Raw genomic sequence first — 20,656 nt, forward strand, 5'->3', positions numbered from 1 at the left:
GCCAGCGTGGCTTCTGCAAGGGAAAGACCTGTCTCAGTAACCTATTATAACTCTTTGAGAGTGTCAACAAGCATATAGATAGAGGTGATCCAGTGGACATAGTGTACATAGACTTTCAAAAAGCGTTTGACAAGGTACCTCACCAAAGACTTCTGAGGAAGCTTAGCAGTCATGGAATAAGAGGAGAGGTCCTCTTGTGGATAAGGAATCGGTTAAGAAGCAGAAAGCAGAGAGTAGGAATAAATGGACAGTTCTCCCAATGGAGGGCTGTAGAAAGTGGAGTCTCTCAAGGATCGGTATTGGGACCTGTACTTTTCAACTTGTTCATTAACGACCTAGAATTAGGAGTGAGCAGTGAAGTGGCCAAGTTCGCTGATGACACTAAATTGTTCTGGGTTGTTAAAACAAAAAGGGATTGCAAAGAGCTCCAAAAAGACCTCTCCAAACTGAGTGAATGGGCAGAAAAATGGCAAATGCAATTCAATATAAACAAGTGTAAAATTATGCATATTGGAGCAAAAAATCTGAATTTCACATATACGCTCATGGGGTCTGAACTGGCAGTGACCAACCAGGAGAGAGATCTCGGGGTTGTAGTGGACAGCACGATGAAAATGTCGACCCAGTGTGTGGCAGCTGTGAAAAAGGCAAATTCCATGCTAGCGATAATTAGGAAAGGTATTGAAAATAAATCATAATGCCGTTGTATAAATCTATGGTGCGGCCGCATTTGGAATACTGTGTACAGTTCTGGTCGCCTCATCTCAAAAAGGATATTATAGAGTTGGAAAAGGTTCAGAAGAGGGCAACCAGAATGATCAAGGGGATGGAGCGACTCACTTACGAGGAAAGGTTGCAGCATTTGGGGCTTTTGAGTTTAGAAAAAAGGCGGGTCAGAGGAGACATGATAGAAGTGTATAAAATTATGCATGGCAGTGAGAAAGTGGATAGAGAAAAGTTCTTCTCCCTCTCTCATAATACTAGAACTCGTGGACATTCAAAAAAGCTGAATGTTGGAAGATTCAGGACAGACAAAAGGAAGTACTTCTTTACTCAGCGCATAGTTAAACTATGGAATTTGCTCCCACAAGACGCAGTAATGGCCACCAGCTTGGATGGCTTTAAAAGAAGATTAGACCAATTCATGGAGGACGGGGCTATCAATGGCTACTAGCCGTGATGGCTGTGCTGTGCCACCCTAGTCAGAGGCAGCATGCTTCTGAAAACCAGTTGCCGGAAGCCTCAGGAGGGGAGAGTGTTCTTGCACTCGGGTCCTGCTTGCGGGCTTCCCCCAGGCACCTGGTTGGCCACTGTGAGAACAGGATGCTGGACTAGATGGGCCACTGGCCTGATCCAGCAGGCTCTTCTTATGTTCTTACATATGGCTACTCTCAGCTTTTGCTTCTGTTAAAATCAAGAATTCAAGTATGGTGTGGTTACTTTCCCCCAGATTTCCTGTAACTGCCACTTCTGTTGGAATCTATGAGGTTCAACTCCAACTTGTGGGTTGAGGCTGCATGGGGTTAAGAAGGGTAGCTAGAGAGGAGACCTCTTGGTTGCTAGGCTATACCTATCCCTTTGATCTCCTGCTCTCTTCCTTCCTGCTAGACTGATATGCAGAGAATGTTGATCACAGTTCCTTCCCTCCTCCCAGTCATTCTTCTTCTTTCTCCATGAGGAAGAGCAGACATATTCCTTTGTCTCTCCCTCTCCACCAGCATGAGGGCGAGCACTGGGCTCAGTGCTTGCTGCTCCAACTTAGCTAGTTAGCTAGATATAGAACTCTTTCCTATCAAACATGTACTTCCAGAATAAAGTAGTCATTTCTTATTTTAAAGCTTAAAGTCTCTGTCTGACTAATTTGCAGGGAAGGTAGAATCTTTAGCAAAGATTCAAACACACACACACAGCTCGCTCAATACTCTCCGTTCTCAGCATCGCGACTCTCCAACAACTTCATCCACCAAATCATCTCTATTGGTTAGAATCAATTCCAGGATAGCTGATCCTCTTGTTTCTTCCTCCACTTTCTGTAGGAGGAAGTCATCTCCAACACAAGTCAGCAATTTCTTGGAGGGGCCTTGTTTGGCAGAATTTGTCTCCCAACAGATATCGGGATAATTGAAGTCCCCCATTACTACTACATCATGCCTCCTCGAAACATTGGCAATTTGCTTTTCAAAAGTTACATTCTCATCTTCTCCTTGATTGGGTGGTTGGTAGTAGACTCCAAGCACCACATTCCTTTTATTACTTGCCCCATTAATTTTAATCCAGATACTCTCGGTGGAGCTACCAAGGGCATCTTCCTATATTGAGCAGGGGGTTGGACTTGATGCCCTTATAGGCCCCTTCCAACTCTACTATTCTATGATTTTACTCCCTCAGCTCCATAAAAAACCCTTTGGTTCTTTTGTTAATGTTCAGATGGATTCCAGAGAAATGCCTCAGTGTGCATTGGTTTTACTTGACATGTTTTTCGAATGGCTTGAGAAATACCTGCCAGACATGCAGATGCCTTCATAGTGGCAAAGAAATTGGACAGAAACCTCATCCTATGGTCTGGTCTCCCCCTCCTCCTGGACAGTGACTGTGGATCTCATTTTACTGGACAGATGTTTAGAAGGAGTGGTCAGGCACTCTACCACTTGCCCTTCTTCACATCAGAAGTAGTGCTTGTTATGTAAGATAACTTTGTACCTAAATAGTAAAGCAGAGTTTAACAGCGGTCTGAAATGCTTTTGTGTGCAAGCGTGTGTGTGTTTACCTTAGAAGCAGGCTTTTACCCTGCATCGAGATCACTGAGGCTTGAGACTTAGTAAAATAAGAAAAGCTACTTTATTTACAGAAATACATAGTAGATAGAAAAGGCACACCTAGTTCTAACTAACTAAGTTGAAGGCGCAATGCCCAGGCCTACCTTCTGAACCTCTATGGACTGATTCTGTATCTGATGCAAGGGAGACAATGTTTTCCCATGATCCAGGACCTAGAAGAGTGGCAGCTGGTCCTGAGTCCTAACAGCCCAATTTCCAGCACCTGGGGTGCGGATCGGCAGGCTGATAGGAGATAGTAGCTATAGGCCAGAATAAACTCTTCAGAAAAGTCCTCTTGCGAGCCTTAGTTCTGACAGGCAAATGTGACTTTGACCCATGAAACAATTTCCCTGTTGACCTTGTATCTTCCACAATCATTGTGGCACCTGGATTCCCAGGCACCTTAGACACTGAAAGAGGTGTTCTGGTACTACAGTGGAATTTGGCTTGTGTTTCTCACCTTAAAACTCCTGCTGGATCGAGGAAGTTAAGTGACAATGGAACCTTGAAGAGTTGCCTGTTGAGGCAAGCCAAAATAATACTGGAAAATGGGAAAAGGGAGATGTTTCTTTATATACATGTTGGTCTTTTTCACTCTAGTGTGAGTAACTGTTGGATATGCTCCCTACTCCCTGTCCATGGGGAGGGAAGTGTTGCCCTTGTACCCATCCCTTTGATAAACAGATCATCACTGACATGGCCCCCATTTTTATGCCTATGGAATGGAAATGGTTAAGCGCAAATTCTACCTGAGAGATAGCCCCAGTGGCCCAGCAAAATGGGGTTTGGTAGGTCCTGCCAATATTGGATGAGTTCTGTTTCAATTGATAACATGATCCATTGTTCTGCCTTTACCAATTCTGGTGGTCATCAGGCATGGGATTGTAAATACCTGAACGATTGGGGAGCACATTTTTGGAATGGGACTAGCAACCCTCATGATCCAGGTGGTGGTGTCCCTTGGCAGGGAATAGCTGGCCCCAATACCAAATGTAGTAAGTTCAACCATGGAAAACATGGTCTTTCAAACTGTCAGAGGACTTCTACACTCTGGCCCTAAGGACGAGATGGAATCTTCTAAAGCTCGATGTGATGAATTTGCGAAGCATTTCCAGAATAAAATCTCTTGCATTCACCAAGACTTAGACTCCAAACTTATAGCAGTGGAATCAACTGAGGTCTCCAGAGCACAGTCTTGTCCTGTTTTGTTGGATGAGCTTCAGTTGGTTCAACTCGAGGACGTTGACAAGGTCCTTGGACAGGTTCGTGCAACCACTTCTGTGCTGGATCCTTGCCCCTCTTGGCTAATAAAAGCCAGCAGGGCTGGCACTGCCGGCTGGGCCAGGGAAGTGATTAATGCCTCACCAGGTGAGGGGGTGGTTCCACAATGCCTTAAGGCGGCGGTAGTGAGACCACTTCTGAAAAAATCTTCCCTGGACCCAGATCATTTGAATAACTATAGGCCGGTAGCAAATGTGCCATTCCTGGGCAAGGTTTATTTATTTATTATTTGTTTCATTTTTATACCGCCCATAGCGAGTGGCTCTCTGGGCGGTGTACAAAAAGATTAAAATACAGAATATCACAATAAACAAACAGCAAACAGAAAAGATTTAAAATTATAACATTAAACGCTTAAAATGCCTGGGAGCATAGCCAGGTCTTAACCTGGCGCCGAAAAGATAGAAGCGTCGGTGCCAGGCGTACTTCTTCGGGGAGGCTGTTCCACAGTTCGGGGGCCACTACAGAAAAGGCCCTAGATCGAGTAAATGTCCTCTGGGCTTCCTGATGGGTTGGTACTCGGAGGAGGGCCTTAGATGCTGAGCGAAGTGACCGGGTCGGTTCATAGCGGGAGAGGCGTTCCACAAGATACTGCGGTCCCACGCCATGTAAGGCTTTATAGGTCAAAACCAGCACCTTGAATCTGGCTCGGAAGCAAATGGGTAGCCAGGGCCAGAACAGGTGTTATATGCGCTGACCGGCTGGTCCCCGTCAGCATTCTGGCTGCTGCGTTTTGCACTAGCTGAAGCTTCCGAACTGTCTTCAAGGGCAGCCCTACGTAGAGCGCATTACAGTAATCCAACCTAGAAGTTACCAGAGCATGAACAACTGAGGCGAGGTCATCCCTGTCCAGATAGGTTCTGGAGAGGGTGGTTGCATCCCAGCTCCAGGCTCTCTTGGATGAGACCGATTATCTGCATTTCAATCGGGGTTCAGGCCCGGTTTTGGTACGGAGACAGCCTTGGTCGCCCTGTATGATGAGAAAGACAGAGGGAGTGTAACTCTGTTCATTCTTCTTGATCTCTCAGCGGCTTTCGATACCATCGACCATGGTATCCTTCTGGAGAGGCTGGCAGATTTGGGAGTTGGAGGCACTGCTTGGCAGTGGTTCTGCTCCTACTTGGCGGGTCGTCTCCAGAAAGTTGTGCTTGGGGACAGAGCTTGGAAAAGTTACTTTTTAAAACTACAACTCCCATCAGCCCCAGCCAGCATGGCCACTGGAGTGGACTGATGGGAGTTGTAGTCCAAAAAAGTAACTTTTCCAAGCTCTGCTTGGGGAGCACTACTCGATACCCTGGGCGCTCCAATACGGAGTTCCGCAGGGATCAGTTCTGTCCCCCATGCTCTTTAACATCTATATGAAGCCGCTGGATGCTGTCATCAGGAGTTTTGGAGTGCGTTTTCATCAGTACGCTGATGATACGCAGCTCTACTTCTCCTTTTCATCTTCTTCAGGTGAGGCTGTCAAGGTCCTAAATCGGTGCTTGGCCGCGATAATGGACTGGATGAGAGCGAACAAATTGAAGCTCAATCCAGATAAGACTGAGATGCTGTTAGTAAATGGATCCCCTGACCAGTTGGATGTTCGACCTGCTCTGGATGAGGTTACACTCCCCCTGAAGGAGCAGGTGCGCAGCTTGGGAGTCCTTCTGGACCCGTCCTTGTCACTTGAGGCGCATGTGGCCTCGGTGGCACGGAGTGCTTTTTACCAACTTAGGCTGGTGGCCCAGCTATGCCCATATCTGGACAGGGAACATCTTGCTTCAGTTGTCCATGCTCTGGTAACCTCAAGGTTGGACTATTGCAATGCACTATACGTGGGGCTGCCCTTGAAAACGGTTTGGAAACTACAGCTTGTGCAGAATGCGGCGGCCAGATTAATAACTGGGACCAAGCGGTCGCAACATGTGACACCAATTCTGGCCGGCCTGCACTGGCTGCCTATTCATTTCCGGGCCCAATTCAAGGTGCTGGTTTTAACCTATAAAGCCTTACACGGCACGGGCCCACAATACCTGGTGGAATGTCTCTCCCGATATGAACCTACCCGGGCACTACAGTCAACATCGAAGGCCCTCCTCCGGGTGCCTACTCAAAAAGATGCCCGGAAGGTGATTACAAGAAAGAGGGCCTTCTCGGTAGCGGCCCCCAAACTATGGAACACCCTTCCTGATGAGGTACGCCTGGCGCCTACTTTATTATCTTTTCGGCGCCAGGTGCAAACCTTCCTCTTTACCCAGGCATTTTAAATCATTTTAAATTAAATCATTTTAACCTTTTAAATCTTAAAATATTGTACCTTGTATCTTTGTATCTGTATTTTGATATTATTTAAGTTGGCTGTGTTTTGTCTGCTTGTTTATTGTGTTTTTAAGGATTGTTTTAAAAATTGAAATGTAATTATATGTCGTATTGATTGTACACCGCCCAGAGAGCTTGCTACGGGCAGTATAGAAATTGAATTAAATAAAAAATAATAAATAAATAAATTTCCCCTTCCACAAACACCCATTGGCTCACCAATCAGAGAAAAAAGATAGAAATCAAAACCTTCTTGCCACTCTGCACAATGGGACATAGAAAACCGGCAGGCCCTTAACGATGGGCTCAGTAATAGGGTGGTTTTTCCTGCCCTTGGCTGGCACGGCCGCTGAAGAATCTGAAGGATTGAGGCCTCAATCTGTAGCAAATGAGACCAAAGAAGCTCTTCCTGTGGCCTCTATGGCTATAAAGACCCTATCAGCAACCCAAACCCAAATAAGGAAAATGGTTCTACAAAACAAGATGGCCCTGGACAATTTGGTTGCTATGGATGGAGGGACTTGTGCCATCATTGGGAGCGAATGTTGTTCCTACATCATAAACAGTTCAGCTGGAGAGACTGAATCCCATGCCAACTCCATAATACATCATCCTGAGAAAATAGCAGAAGTAGCTTGTGTAGACTGGAGTAGCGATTTTGATTGGTGGGAATGGCTACCGAATCCAGGTGAATGGCTAGATTGCCTAGTAAAAAATCTGCTAAAATATGTTATAATGGGATTATGTTTCCTCATGCTCCAGGTGGTGTTATGTTGTATTGGACACTGTGTGAAAAAGACTACTAAGTCCATCAAGAAAACTGATGTTTGAATGGTGCACATGGAGATAACAATGGAGGATCTACAGGAAGTAGATAAAATAATACATGAAATGTCATTAATTGAATATTGAATTTGGCAGCTAGAAACTGCCAGAGGGGGGATATGATGGGGAAAAACTGGACAACTGAGAGGCCATTTTGGCTTCTGCAGCCACCTTGGCCTCAGCATCCATCTTGGGTGCTCACCCATCTCTGGAAAAGCCAAAACCTCTCTGTCTCTGCAAAGGAAAAACTGACAGGCCTCCAAAATAGCAGGTGAAGGGAAGTGGAACAGTCTGTGGTTAAGCTAAGAGGAGAAGGTTCTCGGGGGTCTGAAACTCCCATAAAAATCCTATTGGTAGCCATATGGATCCTTTGATGCACAGAAAGAGTAGAATTCTGCTTAAAGCTTTTTCCACATTCAAAGCATTTATACATCTCGTCCCTTGTACGGATACCTTCATGTGCCTGAAGGAAGCCATTCTGACAAAAGATCTTTCAACACTACAAGCAGGTATAAGGTTTGTCCCCTATGTGACTTCTTTGATGTGAAATAAGGATGCTACTCTGACTGAAGCTCTTTCCACACTCCAAGCATTCATAAGGTTTGTACCCTGTATGAGTTCTTTCATGTGAAGTAAGGGTGCCCCTCTGCCTGAAGCTCTTTCCACACTCCAAGCATTGATAAGGTTTGTCTCCTGTGTGACATCTTTGATGCGAAGAAAGGTGGACACTCTGACGGAAGCACTTTCCACACTCCAAGCATTTATATGGTTTGTCCCCTGTGTGACATCTTTGATGTGAAGTAAGGTGGGCACTCTTACTGAATCTCTTTCCACACTCCAAGCATTGATAAGGTTTGTCCCCTGTGTGAGATCTTTGATGCCCCGTAAGGGAGCTACTCCACCTGAAGTTCTTTCCACACTCCAAGCATTTATAAGGTTTGTCCTCTGTGTGAGTTCTTTCATGTTTAATAAGGGTGCTGCTATCACTGAAGTTCTTTCCACACTCCAAGCATTTATAAGGTTTGTCTCCTGTATGTGTTATTTGATGCGAAATAAGGTGGCTACTCCGACTGAAGGTCTTTCCACATTCCAAGCAAGTATAAGGTTTGTCCCCTTTGTGACCTCTTTGATGCGAAGTAAGGGTGCTGTTGTCACTGAAGCTCTTTCCACACTCCAAGCATTTATAAGGTTTGACCCCTGTGTGAGTTCTTTGATGCACTGTAAAGGCGTTACTCCACCTGAAGCTTTTTCCACACTCGAAGCATTTAAAAGGTTTGACCCCTGTGTGAGTTCTTTGATGCGAAGTAAGGGTGCTACTCCAACTGAAGCTCTTTCCACACTCCAAGCATTGATAAGGTTTCTCCCCTGTGTGAGTTCTTTGATGTTCAGTAAGGGCGCTACTCCACAGGAAGCTCTTTCCACACTCCAAGCATTTATGAGGTTTGTCCCCTGTGTGAGTCTGTCTCTCCTCTTGTCTCTTTGCTCCATCTTGACTCCTCAGTTTCTGCTCCTGCATCTGCTCCTCAGCTTTTTCCAGTGATACTTCAGATGGTTCTCCCTCAGCCTTGACCCCCCAGATGTATCCTGATGGAATGAAAAAGAAAGGAGAGAAAATGATGTGGAGAAATCTGTGAATATATCATGATTTGTACTTTGCAAACATATTTCTGGGAGCTCTGTTGGTATCAGAGTTTAACTATCAAAGCTCGAGGTCTTGTACAGAGTTAATTTTGCAGTAGGTGGTTGGTAACAGGTTATGAAATTTTAACAAAAATCTGCTCTCTTGTTCCTCCATTTAAGCTGGACAGCCCAGTACTTATGCACAGCTGGAATTTACAAACCTAGGATGGATCCTGTCTGACAGGAACATGGCCCTTTCCAGTGCCAGAGGGCAGCTCGCATCCCCTCCCTCCCACCCTAAATTAGCCCCCTGTTACCTGCAACATGAGATAGTGCTGGAAGATGAGACCCCCAGGACATATGAAGAACTCTCAGAACTTCTGTCTATTATCTTTGCGAAATCATGGAGGACTGGTGAAGTGCCGGATGACTGGAGGAGAGTTAATGTTGTCCCTATCTTCAAAAAGGGCAAGAAGGAGGAACCGGGGAACTACAGACCAGTCAGCCTAACATCAATCCCTGGAAAAATTCTGGAGCACATTATAAATAAACCCATGTAGCCGGTCATGCTCTCGACCTTGTGTTTGTCTCGGGAGGGGAGGACAGTGCTCTGAAAATGGGGGTGAATTCTAACCCCGTGTCATGGTCAGATCACTATCTGGTGAATATAGATCTCTCGATGCCACACGCCCTCCGCAGGGGACAAGGACCTATTAGAATGGTCCGCCCCAGGTGCCTGATGGAGCCTAAAGGATTCCTGAATGCGCTGGGGGATATGGAGCTGACTGAAGGTCGCCCGGTCGAATCCCTGGTGATGAAGTGGAATAAGGAGATTGCCAGGGCAGTGGACCGGGTGGCTCTGAAACGTCCTCTCCCCCTGAACAGAACTCAGACAGCACCCTGGTATACACCATGTCTGCGGGGTCTGAGGCAGGAGGTGAGACGACTTGAGCGCCGGTGGCGGAAATGTTGCACTGAAGGCGATCGGACACGGGTTAGAGCAGCAATAGCTGCCTACCAGGTGGCAACAAAGGCAGCAAAGAGAAATTTCTTTGCTGCCTCTATTGCGTCAGCAGAGTGTTGTCCCAGGAGATTGTTCCAAGTGGTCCGAAGCCTGGTCGGTCCAGTGGCTCAGGAACCCATGGAACATTCTAAAATCTCCTGTGATACTTTTGCTAAGCACTTTGCCAATAAAATCGAATGTCTGAAGAGCACGCTTCCGCTCGCCGTGGAGACAGGAAGTGGGCCAGAGTTGGCCAGTTGCATTCCGGTCTGTTGCGATCGGTTTCAGCCTCTTCTCTCTGAGGAAGTGGACAAGGTGCTCTGTACTGTGAAGCCGACCACCTGTCTGGTTGATCCTTGCCCCTCATGGCTCATCATGAGCTGTAAAGAGAGACTGAGCGAAGGGATCAAGGCGGTGGTGAATGCATCCTTGCAAGAGGGTGCAATGCCATCAGCCCTCAAGGAAGAGGTAATAAAGCCCATCTTAAAAAAACCGTCCTTGGATCCCCAAGAGTTAAACAACTTTCGCCCAGTCTCTAATTTACCATTCTTGGGCAAGGTGATTGAGAGGGTGGTGGCTGCGCAATTACAGACACACTTGGAGGAAACGGATTATTTAGATCCATACCAATCGGGTTTTAGGACTGGTCATGGTACGGAAACAGCCTTGGTCGCTCTGGTAGATGATATGCGGAGGGCATTGGATAGGGGTGAATACACCTTCCTTGTCCTCCTGGACCTCTCAGCGGCTTTCGATACCGTTGACCACGGTATCCTTTTAAACCGCCTAGAGGGATTAGGAATAGGAGGCACTGTCCTGCAGTGGTTCCGTTCCTATCTCTCGGATAGGCAGCAACGGGTGGCATTGGGAGATGAGGTTTCAGACCCTTGGCCTCTTCATTGTGGAGTGCCACAGGGTTCTATCCTCTCTCCCATGCTATTCAACATCTATGTGAAACCGCTGGGAGCAATCATCAGGAGTTTTGGGTTGCAGTGCCATCAGTACGCAGATGACACTCAGCTCTATCTCTCCTTTAAGTCCTCACCGGAGTTGGCTGTGAACACCATGTCCAAGTGCCTAGAATCCATAAGTGGATGGATGGGAGAGAATAGGCTGAAGCTGAACCCCGACAAGACTGAGGTATTACTTGTGGGAGATAAAAGGAAGTTAGGAATTACTGACCTGATGCTTGATGGGGTAAGTTTACCCCTGAAGGACCAGGTCCGCAGTCTTGGGGTCATACTTGACTCCCAGCTGTCCATGGAGGCTCAGATTACAGCAGTGAGCCGGGCAGCTTGGTATCAATTACATCTGATACGGAGACTGCGTCCCTATCTTCCTGTTCACCTGCTCCCTCAGGTGATACATGCCCTGGTCTCCTCTCGCTTAGACTACTGCAATGTGCTCTACGTGGGGTTACCCTTGAAAACGGTCCGGAAATTATAGCTGGTACAGAACGCGGCAGCACGCTTGATTACGCATAGCTGTCGCTGGGATCACATCACCCCAGTGTTATTAGATCTTCACTGGCTACCAGTTGTTTACCGGGCCCAATTCAAGGTGTTGGTGTTGATCTTTAAAACCCTATACGGTTTCGGCCCAGTATATCTGAAGGAACGCCTCCAGAATCACCGATTGTGCCGCCTGACGAGATCAGCCTCGCAAGACCTTGTTTCGGTCCCACCGGTGAGAACAGCTAGGCTGGTGCGGACCAGAGAGAGGGCATTCTCGGTTGTGGCCCCCACCCTCTGGAACTCCCTCCCTTTCGATCTCAGACAGGCTCCCTCCCTGTCCAGCTATCGCCGAGCCTTGAAGACCTGGCTGTTCAGGCAGGCCTACAAGATTGGGACAGATTAATTTATGTTCTGAATTAATGAATGGTTTTTTAGCTTAAAATTTGATTATGTTGATCTATATATATTGTTTTTATTCTTGTTGTTCGTCGCCTAGATTGTCCTTAACCCGGACAGATAGGCGGCTGAAAAATAAAATGTATTATTTATTTATTATAAAGCAGTCAGTCTGTAAGCACCTTGAAAACAATGCAGTGATTACTAGGAGCCACCATGGATTTATGAAGAACAAATCCTGCCAAACTAATCTCATCTCATTTTCTGATCGGGTGACCTCACTTGTAGACTGTGGGGATGCTGTGGACATAATATATCTCGTCTTTAGCAAAGCCTTTGACAAAGTGCCCCATGATATTCTGATTAGCAAGCTAGCTAAATGTGGGCTGGATGAAACAACTATCAGATGGATCCACATTTGGCTCCAGAATCGTGCTCAAAGAGTGCTTATCAATGGTTCCTTCTCAAACTGGGCAGAAGGAACAAGTGGGATACCACAGGACTCGGTCCTGGGTCCAGTGCTCTTTAACATTTTTATTAACGACTTGGATGAGGAGGTACAAAGCATGCTTATCAAATTTGCAGATGATCCAAAGTTGGGGGGCATAGCTAATACCATGGAAGACAGAAACAAAATTCAAAGGGACCTTGATAGACTGGAGCATTGGGCTGAAAACAACAAAATGAAATTCAACAGGGATAAATGGAAAGTTCTACACTTAGGAAAATGAAACCAAACGCACAGTTATAAGATGGGGGATACTTGGCTCAGCAATACGACATGTGAGAAGGATCTTTGCATTGTCGTTGATCACAAGCTGAATATGAGGCAACAGTGCGATGTGGCTGCAAAAAAGGCAAATGCTATATTAAGCTGCATTAACAGAAGTATAGTTTCCAAATCGCATGAAGTACTAGTTCCCCTCTATTCAGCACTGGTTAGGCCTCATCTTGAATACTACGTCCAGTTCTGGTCTCCGCACTTCAAGAAGGATGCAGACAAACTGGAACGGGTTCAGAGGAGGGCAACAAAGATGATCAGGGACTGGAAACCAAGCCCTATGAGGAGAGACTGAAAGAACTGGGCATGTTTAGCCTGGAGAAGAGAAGAGTGAGGGGAGATATAATAGCACTCTTCAAGTACATGAAAGGTTGTTAGATAGAGGAGGACCGGGATCACTTCTAGATCGTCCCAGAGTGCAGGACATGGAATAATGGGCTCAAGTTGCAGGAAGCCAGTTTTCGACTGGACATCAGGAAAAACTTCCTAACTGTTAGAGCCATACAACAATGGAACCAATTACCTAGAGAGGTAGTGGGCTCTCCAACACTGGAGGCCTTCAAGTGGCAGCTGGACAGCCATCTGTCGGGAATGCTTTGATTTGGATTCCTGCATTGCGCAGGGGGTTGGACTCGATGGCTTTATAGGCCCCTTCCAACTCTACTATTCTATGATTCTATATGGCATTCTGTGAGCTACTGGAGAAGAACAAAGGACAAGTACAAGCAGCTCTGTGACTAATGACACAGCTGGGTCAAAGCTGAAAGTAAGCCCAGAGGCTGATGTGCACAGATGCGAAAGGGGAGTCCGGAGTTGCACAACGTACACAATAGGAACATGGAATGTGAGACGCATGAACCAGAGAAAGTTAGAAATTGTCACACAAGAAATGGAATGTATCAACATTACAATACTTGGCATGAGTGAATTAAAATGGATGGGAAAGGGACATTTTCAGGCTACAAAATATTTTATGCAGGAAATTAGAAATTAAGAAGAAATTGGGTTGCTCTAATAGTGAGAAGTGATGTAGCAAAAGCAATTAGGAGCTATAACGCAAAGTCTGTGTGAGGGATATCAATGAGATTTAATGGGAAACCTATCAATATAACCATCATCTAAGTCTATGCTCTAACGGCAAACACAGAAGAAGAGGAAATTGAGCGCTTTTACGCAGAAGTACAGGAAGAAATTAAAGGGAAATTTAGACCAAGAATAGGGATGTTGAATAAACAACAGGGGAACACACTTGACTGACCGAGATGAAATAAAAGGAAGATGGAAGCAATACACTGAAGAACTCTATAAAAGAGATGCATGGATGACAGATTCATTCACGGAGGAACCATATGATGAAGAACCAGAAATTTTAGAATGTGAGGTGAAAGCTGCTCTTAAAATATTTGGAAGATACAATCACCAGGAACAGATGGCATAACAATAGAGTTGCTACAAGCTACTGAGACTGAATCGGTCCAAATTTTGACAAAACTTTGTCAACAAATATGGAAAAGAAAACAATGGCCCGCAGACTGGAAGCGTTCGATATATATCCCAACTCCAAAGAAAGGGGATCCCAGGGAATGCAGTAATTTTTGAACTATTGCCTTAATATGCCATGCAAGTAAAGTAAAGGCTCTTACCACATATGGAGCGAGAAGTGCCAGATGTCCAAGCTGGTTTTAGAAAGGGAAGAGGTACCACAGATCGTATAGCAAACGTAAGTTGGATAATGGAACGGACCAAGGAATTTCAGAAGGAAATCACCCTGTGCTTTACAGATTATAGCAAAGACTCCATGAGGGGAATAAAAGGTTTTTAAAAATAGTCAACGAACTGGGACAATGGTTCCAGAACAGAATCGTTCCCTGAAACTATGGGATGACCAGGGGCAGGACTGATGCCCTTGTGGATCTTTGGCAGAACATAAAATAGAGGGACACTGGGATTTTTCTTAGCTAGAAATATACACTCAGAAGTGCTAATCCACCCCTTAATATGGCCCTCCTCTAGAATATCTATAATGTGTGAAGCTTCAAACATACATCTGTTCCAATTGGCATCTGGTCCAGGATCTGCCAGGCCTAACAACACGGCCCAGGGTAGCCTTTAAAAGAACCAGAAATCTCAAGGACTGGCGGATCCACACAGATTATGTAAACAGTGGAAATAAGCAGCATCAATTTACGATTTTTCACACATCTAATCCAACAGGACACCATCCATGTGGCCATTGTTCATACTGCCAATTCACTCACAAGAAAAAATCCTTTGTCAATCCCAACACTGGAAAGTATATCCAAATTCAGGATTTTTTTACCTGCAAATCTGCAGGAGTTATTTATCTCATCTCCTGCCCTTGTAATCAGATTTATGTCAGGAAGACATCGAGACCATTAAAACTCCGAATTGGTGAACATTTCTTTAAGACATCGAAGAGTGGGTGCTCCATTGGTGAGACATTTTGTTGAGAAACATCACAAGCCAACTGACATAACGTTTGGGGCCATTGAAAGAGTTGTGGACAATGAGAGACTACTGAGCAGGAGAGAATTATTCTGGATTATCTCTTTAAAAAGTCTGGTTCCTTTGGGGTTAAATGAGGAATTCGATTTCTCTGAATACAAATGAAATCTACAAAAAGGGTCCTATATGAAAGTTGGGCTGATTTACTACAACCACTGAGTATGTTAGTTACTCTCTGCAAGTATTTGCAGGACCAGCCGTATTCGCAAATGCAGTAATTAAGCAGCTGAGCTGATCCGTACTTCCAATATAGATAACAGCAGCATCAGAATTTGGTCTGTGGTGTTCGTTCTGTGTGGAGCTGGATAAAGAATTTGAACTGCGCTGACAGAGAAAAGGAAACAGATCTCCAGTGGTCAGTACAGGGTCTTATCTTTGTTGTATTTGGGGAGGGCGAGAGAGTTTCATGTTGCAGCCGGCTTCCAATAGCATTCGCTTTGTTTGAGCTGCTGTACAGATGCAAGAGATGAAAGTTTTAATGTTATGACAATTTTTTGCTACATATGTGAAGTATGTTATATGGAATGTGGTCTTTAAAAGTGTTTTGCCAAATATTTTTATGTCTCAGACCACGATGTTGTCTCCATGTTATTGATTTTAGTTTGCTTTAATGTTTGTAGCTCCTGAGGATGGATTACTCCGAAACGCGTTGAGCCTCAATAAATTTACCAAGCACCAGAGCCTGCCTCTCTTTTTTGTCCTTAGAACAAATTAAACCAGAACTGTCACTAGAACCTAAAATGATGAAACTGAGGTTATCATACTTTGGACACATAATGAGAAGACCTGATTCATTAGAAAAGGTAATAATGCTTGGAAAAACAGAAGGAAATAGAAAAAGAGGAACGCCAAAGAAGAGATGGATTGATGCCATAAAGGAAGCCACAGACCTGAACTTACAAGATCTGAACAGGGTGGTTCATGACAGATGCTGTTGGAGGTCACTGATTCATGGGGTCGCCATAAGTCGTAATCGACTTGAAGGCACATAACACACACACAACTGCACTATGTGAGTCCAGCTTCAATTGGTCCAAGAGAGCCCAGTGCGCTGAAATATGCAGCCTTTGTGCCTCATCCATCATCAAGAAAAAGCCTGCAGTTGACCAGCCAAACAACTTTACACCTGGAGATAAGTAGTGACTTAGGATCAGGTAGATACTTGAGCTAAAACGCGGGTTCTGCTCTACTGAGTAAAAGGATTTTGAGGTGCTAAAGAAAAGCTGACTCTTCAGATTGGTGGCAGCAATAGAGGGGAGTGTTGGTTTTAGGCCTTGCAGTAAGTTAAAGAGGGCTCTGGCTGGGACAGTCATTAACCAAACTGGAGACAATAGTCAAGAAATCAGAAGAAGTCTTGGACTCTGGAGGTTAGCTATGGGAAAAGATCCTCAAATGCAAGATGCATCACTGAACACCAAAGTCAAGATCTTGGAGACCATGGTATTCCCAATCTCTATATATGGATGTGAAAGTTGGACAGTGAAGAGAAAAAATCAACTCATTTGAAATGTGGCGTTGGAGGAGAGCTTTGCGGGTACCATGGACCGCGAAAAAGAGAAATAATTGGGAGTTAGAACAAATTAAACCAGAACTATCACTTGAAGCTAAAATGATGAAACTGAGGTGCATACTTTGGACACATCATGAGAAGACACAATTCACTAGAAAATACAATAATGCAGAGAAAAACAGAAGGGAGTAGAAAAAGAGGAAGGCCAAACAAGAGATGGATTGATTCTATACAGGAAGCCACAGACCTGAACTTACAAGATCTAAACAGCGTGGTTCATGTCAGATGCTCTTGGAGGTCACTGATTCATAGGGTTGCCATAAGTCGTAGTCGACTTGAAGGCACATAACACACATGCACTTGCACTACGTGAGTTCAGCTTTAACTGATCCAAGAGAGCCCAGTGCCCTGCAAACCTCTGTGGGAGTTAATATCCTTAAAAGGTGGCCTGTGATATGCAGCCTTTGTCCCTCATCCACCATCAGGAAAAAGCCTGCAGTTGACCAGCCAAACAGCTTTACACCTGAGAGGACCAATATCCTGGAGATAAGTAGTGACTTTGGATCAGGTAGATACTTCAGCTAAAAGTCTGGTTCCCCACTTCTGAGTAAAAGGATTTTGAGGTGCTAAAGAAAAGCTGACTCTTCAGACTGGTGGCAACAACAGAGGGAGAGTGTTGGTTGTAGGCCTTACAGGAAGTTAAAGAGGGCTCTGGCTGGGAAGCGCAGGGGGTGCTGTCCTAGGATCCCAGAATTATCAGCACTAAATTGGCCCCCCGGAGTCTTCTTGTTTGGGAAAGGGGGGTGTAGGAAATTATGGCAGCTCTACCGGATAACCTGAAATGCATCATGGGTCAGATTTGCGAAGCGGGGTGCCAGGAAGGGAGTAAGAAGGCTATCCTTTACCTCTCCTAATTCTAACAGAATAGGTTGCCATCTCATGAATCTCCCACATGATCTCCTTGTACTGGCAAATGTATTACAATTTGAAAGCCAAAAGGACACAGAAGGTATCCAGGAAATCAGAGGCCTATTAGCTGTTCCGGGAAAAGTAGTGGAAAATATTATTAAAGACAGAATTACTAAACATGGAGTGGAACACAGCAATTATGGGATATGAGGAAATATGCTCTCATGCATCAGCAAGTGTTTAAAGATCAGGAAGGAGAAAGCAGGAATAAATGAACAGTTCTCCCAATGGAGGGATGTAAGAAGTGCCCCCCCCCGCCAATCATCAGGATTAGGACCTGTGCTTTTAAACTTGTTTGTAAATGGCATGGATTTGGGGTGAGAAGCGAGGTAACCAACTTTACTGTTGATATCAAGTTCAGGGTGATTAAAATAAAGAGGGATTGTGGGGAACTCCAAAAGGAACTCTACAAGTAGGCTTGGGACTTAAAGAGCAAATGCAATTAAATGTAAGCAAGCATAAAGTGATGTACAGAAGAAAAAATCCTAACTGAACCGGTGGTGACTGACAGGAGAGAGACCTTGAGGTCATAGTTGACGCCTCAATTAAGATACTGATGTTATAGCTATGAAATTGGTGAATTCCATGTGAAGGATCATTAAGACACAGATTGAAAATAAAACTGCCAATATCATAATGCCATTATACACATCTAAGATGTGATCCTCCTTGGAATGCTGTCTTCAGTTCTGGTTGCCTGACTGCAAAAATAGCATTTTAGAGGTGGAAGAGTTAGAGAAATAGGCAACTAAAATGATCAACGGTCGCAACATTTGGGGATCTTTGCTGTAGAGAAAAAGCTTAGAGGAGACACGATGGAAGTATATGATCACACCAGACATTTAAAGCACATTGAACACAAATGTAAAGCACATGGCTTCCCCCAACGAATCCTGGAGAATAGTTTTTCCTCACTGCGCTACATTCCCAGCACCCTTCATAAACTACAACTCCCAGGACTCTTTGGAGGAAGCCATGTGCTTTCAATGTACACTGTGGATATGCCATAAAGGTGTGTGGTGTGGAGAAACTGGACTATACCCTCTGAGTTAGTAGGGAACTCACACCTGGTGTAGGAAGAGGGAGGGAAGTAGCTCCCACCAATTTGAACCCATTTCAGGAAAAATGTCACTCGCTAAACAGTTTGTCTACCAGGCTACCCTAACAAAAGGAGGGCAAGGCTAGTTTCTGCTTTCCTAAATAAAACAGCGACTTTAATTCTAACAGAACAGGAAACGGGAGGGCTAGCAGAATGGCATTGAAAGAAGAGCCTCACTATTCAGCTCTCACAGCTGAACCAAAGGACAAACGAGGACACATGCAGAAGCGGCCCATTTAGCGCATTGGTGTCTACTTAGCTCTGTTCCAACTATGGGGCGCCTCCATCTCCAAGCTGAAGGCCACGAAATTCATCATCAGAACCCAGAGCTTGGAAAAGTTCACTTTTTAGAACTACAACTCCCATCAGGCTGATGGGAGTTGTGGTTCAAAAAAGTAACTTTTCCAAGCTCGTTCAGAACTGCAGATGTTCTGAGGGATGCTTCGATCCGGATTCCGGCCCCACCACAGCCAGCCCAGCTCAGGGGGCAGCGGACGAGCCGGGGCAGAGCTGCAGCCTCCGATCTGGAGGGTCTGCGGGGAGGGGGCGCTTAAGGGGAGGGGGCGCTTAAGGGGGGGTCCACCCTCCCTCTCCCCTCCACCCGCATTGCCTACCTTTGTCTCGAGGCTCCCCCCGCGCAGCCCCGCTCGCCATCATCGCTGCGCGCAAAGAGGGGCTCCTCCGGCGCTTCCACCTGCTTTTCTCGCCGAGAGGCGGGGCAGGAAAGGGACGTCCCTCCCTCCTTTGCGCTCTTTCCTTCCGCTCCGTTGTCCTTTGTTAACCCTGAAAGTGGCTGGAGCTCCTCGGCTGCTTCCCACGGAGAGGGAGGGGAGGCGCTCCGTCCTCGCTTGCGCTGCGCTCTCCCGGAGCTGCCAGCCGAGAGAGGCTTCTTCACGGGCAGGTGTGGGGAGCAATCCGGCTCCGCTCCAGAACCCCGAGCCCTGTGCGGTCGGCCAGAGGCTGGCTCTGGGCAGGTGACTCTTCCCCTTTAGCCTCTCTTCCAAAGCCTTGTCCCACCAGTGAGCTGCCTGCCTGGGCCGGGGCTTGTAAAGGTTTTCTCAGGAGGTCGCTCTGGCTCCCGCCAGCAGCCTCCAAGACCGGGATCTCCTCTCGCCTCCACCCGCCACCCAGTCATTGTCTCCCTTTCTCCCTCCCCAGAGGGATCAGCTTTTCCGGCACGTGTCTGCCCTAGAAGAGGTCCGATGGCGGCAGCAGCATCAACTGAGAAAGCTGGGAGCAGTAGACGTTTCACCTCCTTGGACAGCTCCTGGGAAAACCTGGAGTGGATTCCACTGCCCCACTGACATGAAACCCCCTGCCTCCACTGACTGGGAGGTTTCTTTGCCCATCCTGGAGAGAGACCCACTTCTTTCCTCTTGCAAGGCTTGTTATTCTGCCCCCTTTCCCACCAAGTATCCTTAGAGCCATAGAGTTGGAAGGGGCCTACAAGGCCATCAAGTCAAGTGCAAGAATCCACATTAAAGCATACCTCACAGGTGACTGTCCAGCTGCCTCCTGAATGCCACCAGGGTACCACCTGCCTAGGTCATTGGTGCCATTGGCATACTGCTCTAACAGTTAGGGTTTTTTCCCTGATGTTCAGCCAAAATCTGGCTTCCTGCAACTTGAGCCCATTATTCAATGTCCTGCACTCTGGGACAATCGAGAAGATTCTTTACATCTTTTAAACCCCACATTTCCTTCTTCTGCAAAAGAATTGGGTTTAACCCAGCTGGGCTACTTTCAAAACAAGGCTCAAAACATCACAGCAGAAATTAATTTGTTACCTCATCTTTCTGTACCAACCTTGAGGAATAAGATTATACCCCAGCCAGGAGCGCAAACGGTACTCCATGCGGCCTCTAATTGTATAGCTGTGGAGGACCCCCCCATAGAATTAGACTTAACAGGTGAACATCTCTGGTTACCACATGCCCAGGGCCCCCCAAACTATGGTGATTACAGAAACAAGGGCAAAGGAGCTTGTAATCAAGGAATTTCAGTTCCCAGATCTTCTTGGAACCTGTTTAGAGAGGTTGGCCAGTTTTGACTGCCCTCTGTACAACACTCCAATG

The 20,656-nt window shown here is 45.9% G+C and overlaps 1 protein-coding gene across 2 annotated transcripts; it reads right to left on the bottom strand.

The window, feature by feature from the left end:
• Positions 1-6,131: 6,131 nt before the first annotated feature.
• On the bottom strand, positions 6,132-19,471 carry LOC133381943 (zinc finger protein 180-like). Of its 2 annotated transcripts, none has more exons than XM_061621559.1 (2): positions 19,196-19,471; positions 6,132-8,807 (listed from the first exon to the last, which is right to left on the bottom strand). In XM_061621559.1, the coding sequence occupies exons 1-2, from the start codon at positions 19,236-19,238 to the stop codon at positions 7,723-7,725; spliced, it is 1,128 nt and encodes a 375-aa protein (XP_061477543.1). In that variant the 5' UTR covers positions 19,239-19,471; the 3' UTR covers positions 6,132-7,722. The 2 variants fall into 2 exon arrangements, with proteins under 2 accessions (XP_061477543.1, XP_061477544.1); XM_061621560.1 differs by lacking the exon at positions 19,196-19,471 and adding an exon at positions 12,440-12,504.
• Between the last annotated feature and the right edge of the window lie 1,185 nt (positions 19,472-20,656).

The sequence above is a fragment of the Rhineura floridana genome, chromosome 3, assembly GCF_030035675.1.
Source record: "Rhineura floridana isolate rRhiFlo1 chromosome 3, rRhiFlo1.hap2, whole genome shotgun sequence".
NCBI classification, from domain to species: domain Eukaryota; kingdom Metazoa; phylum Chordata; class Lepidosauria; order Squamata; family Rhineuridae; genus Rhineura; species Rhineura floridana.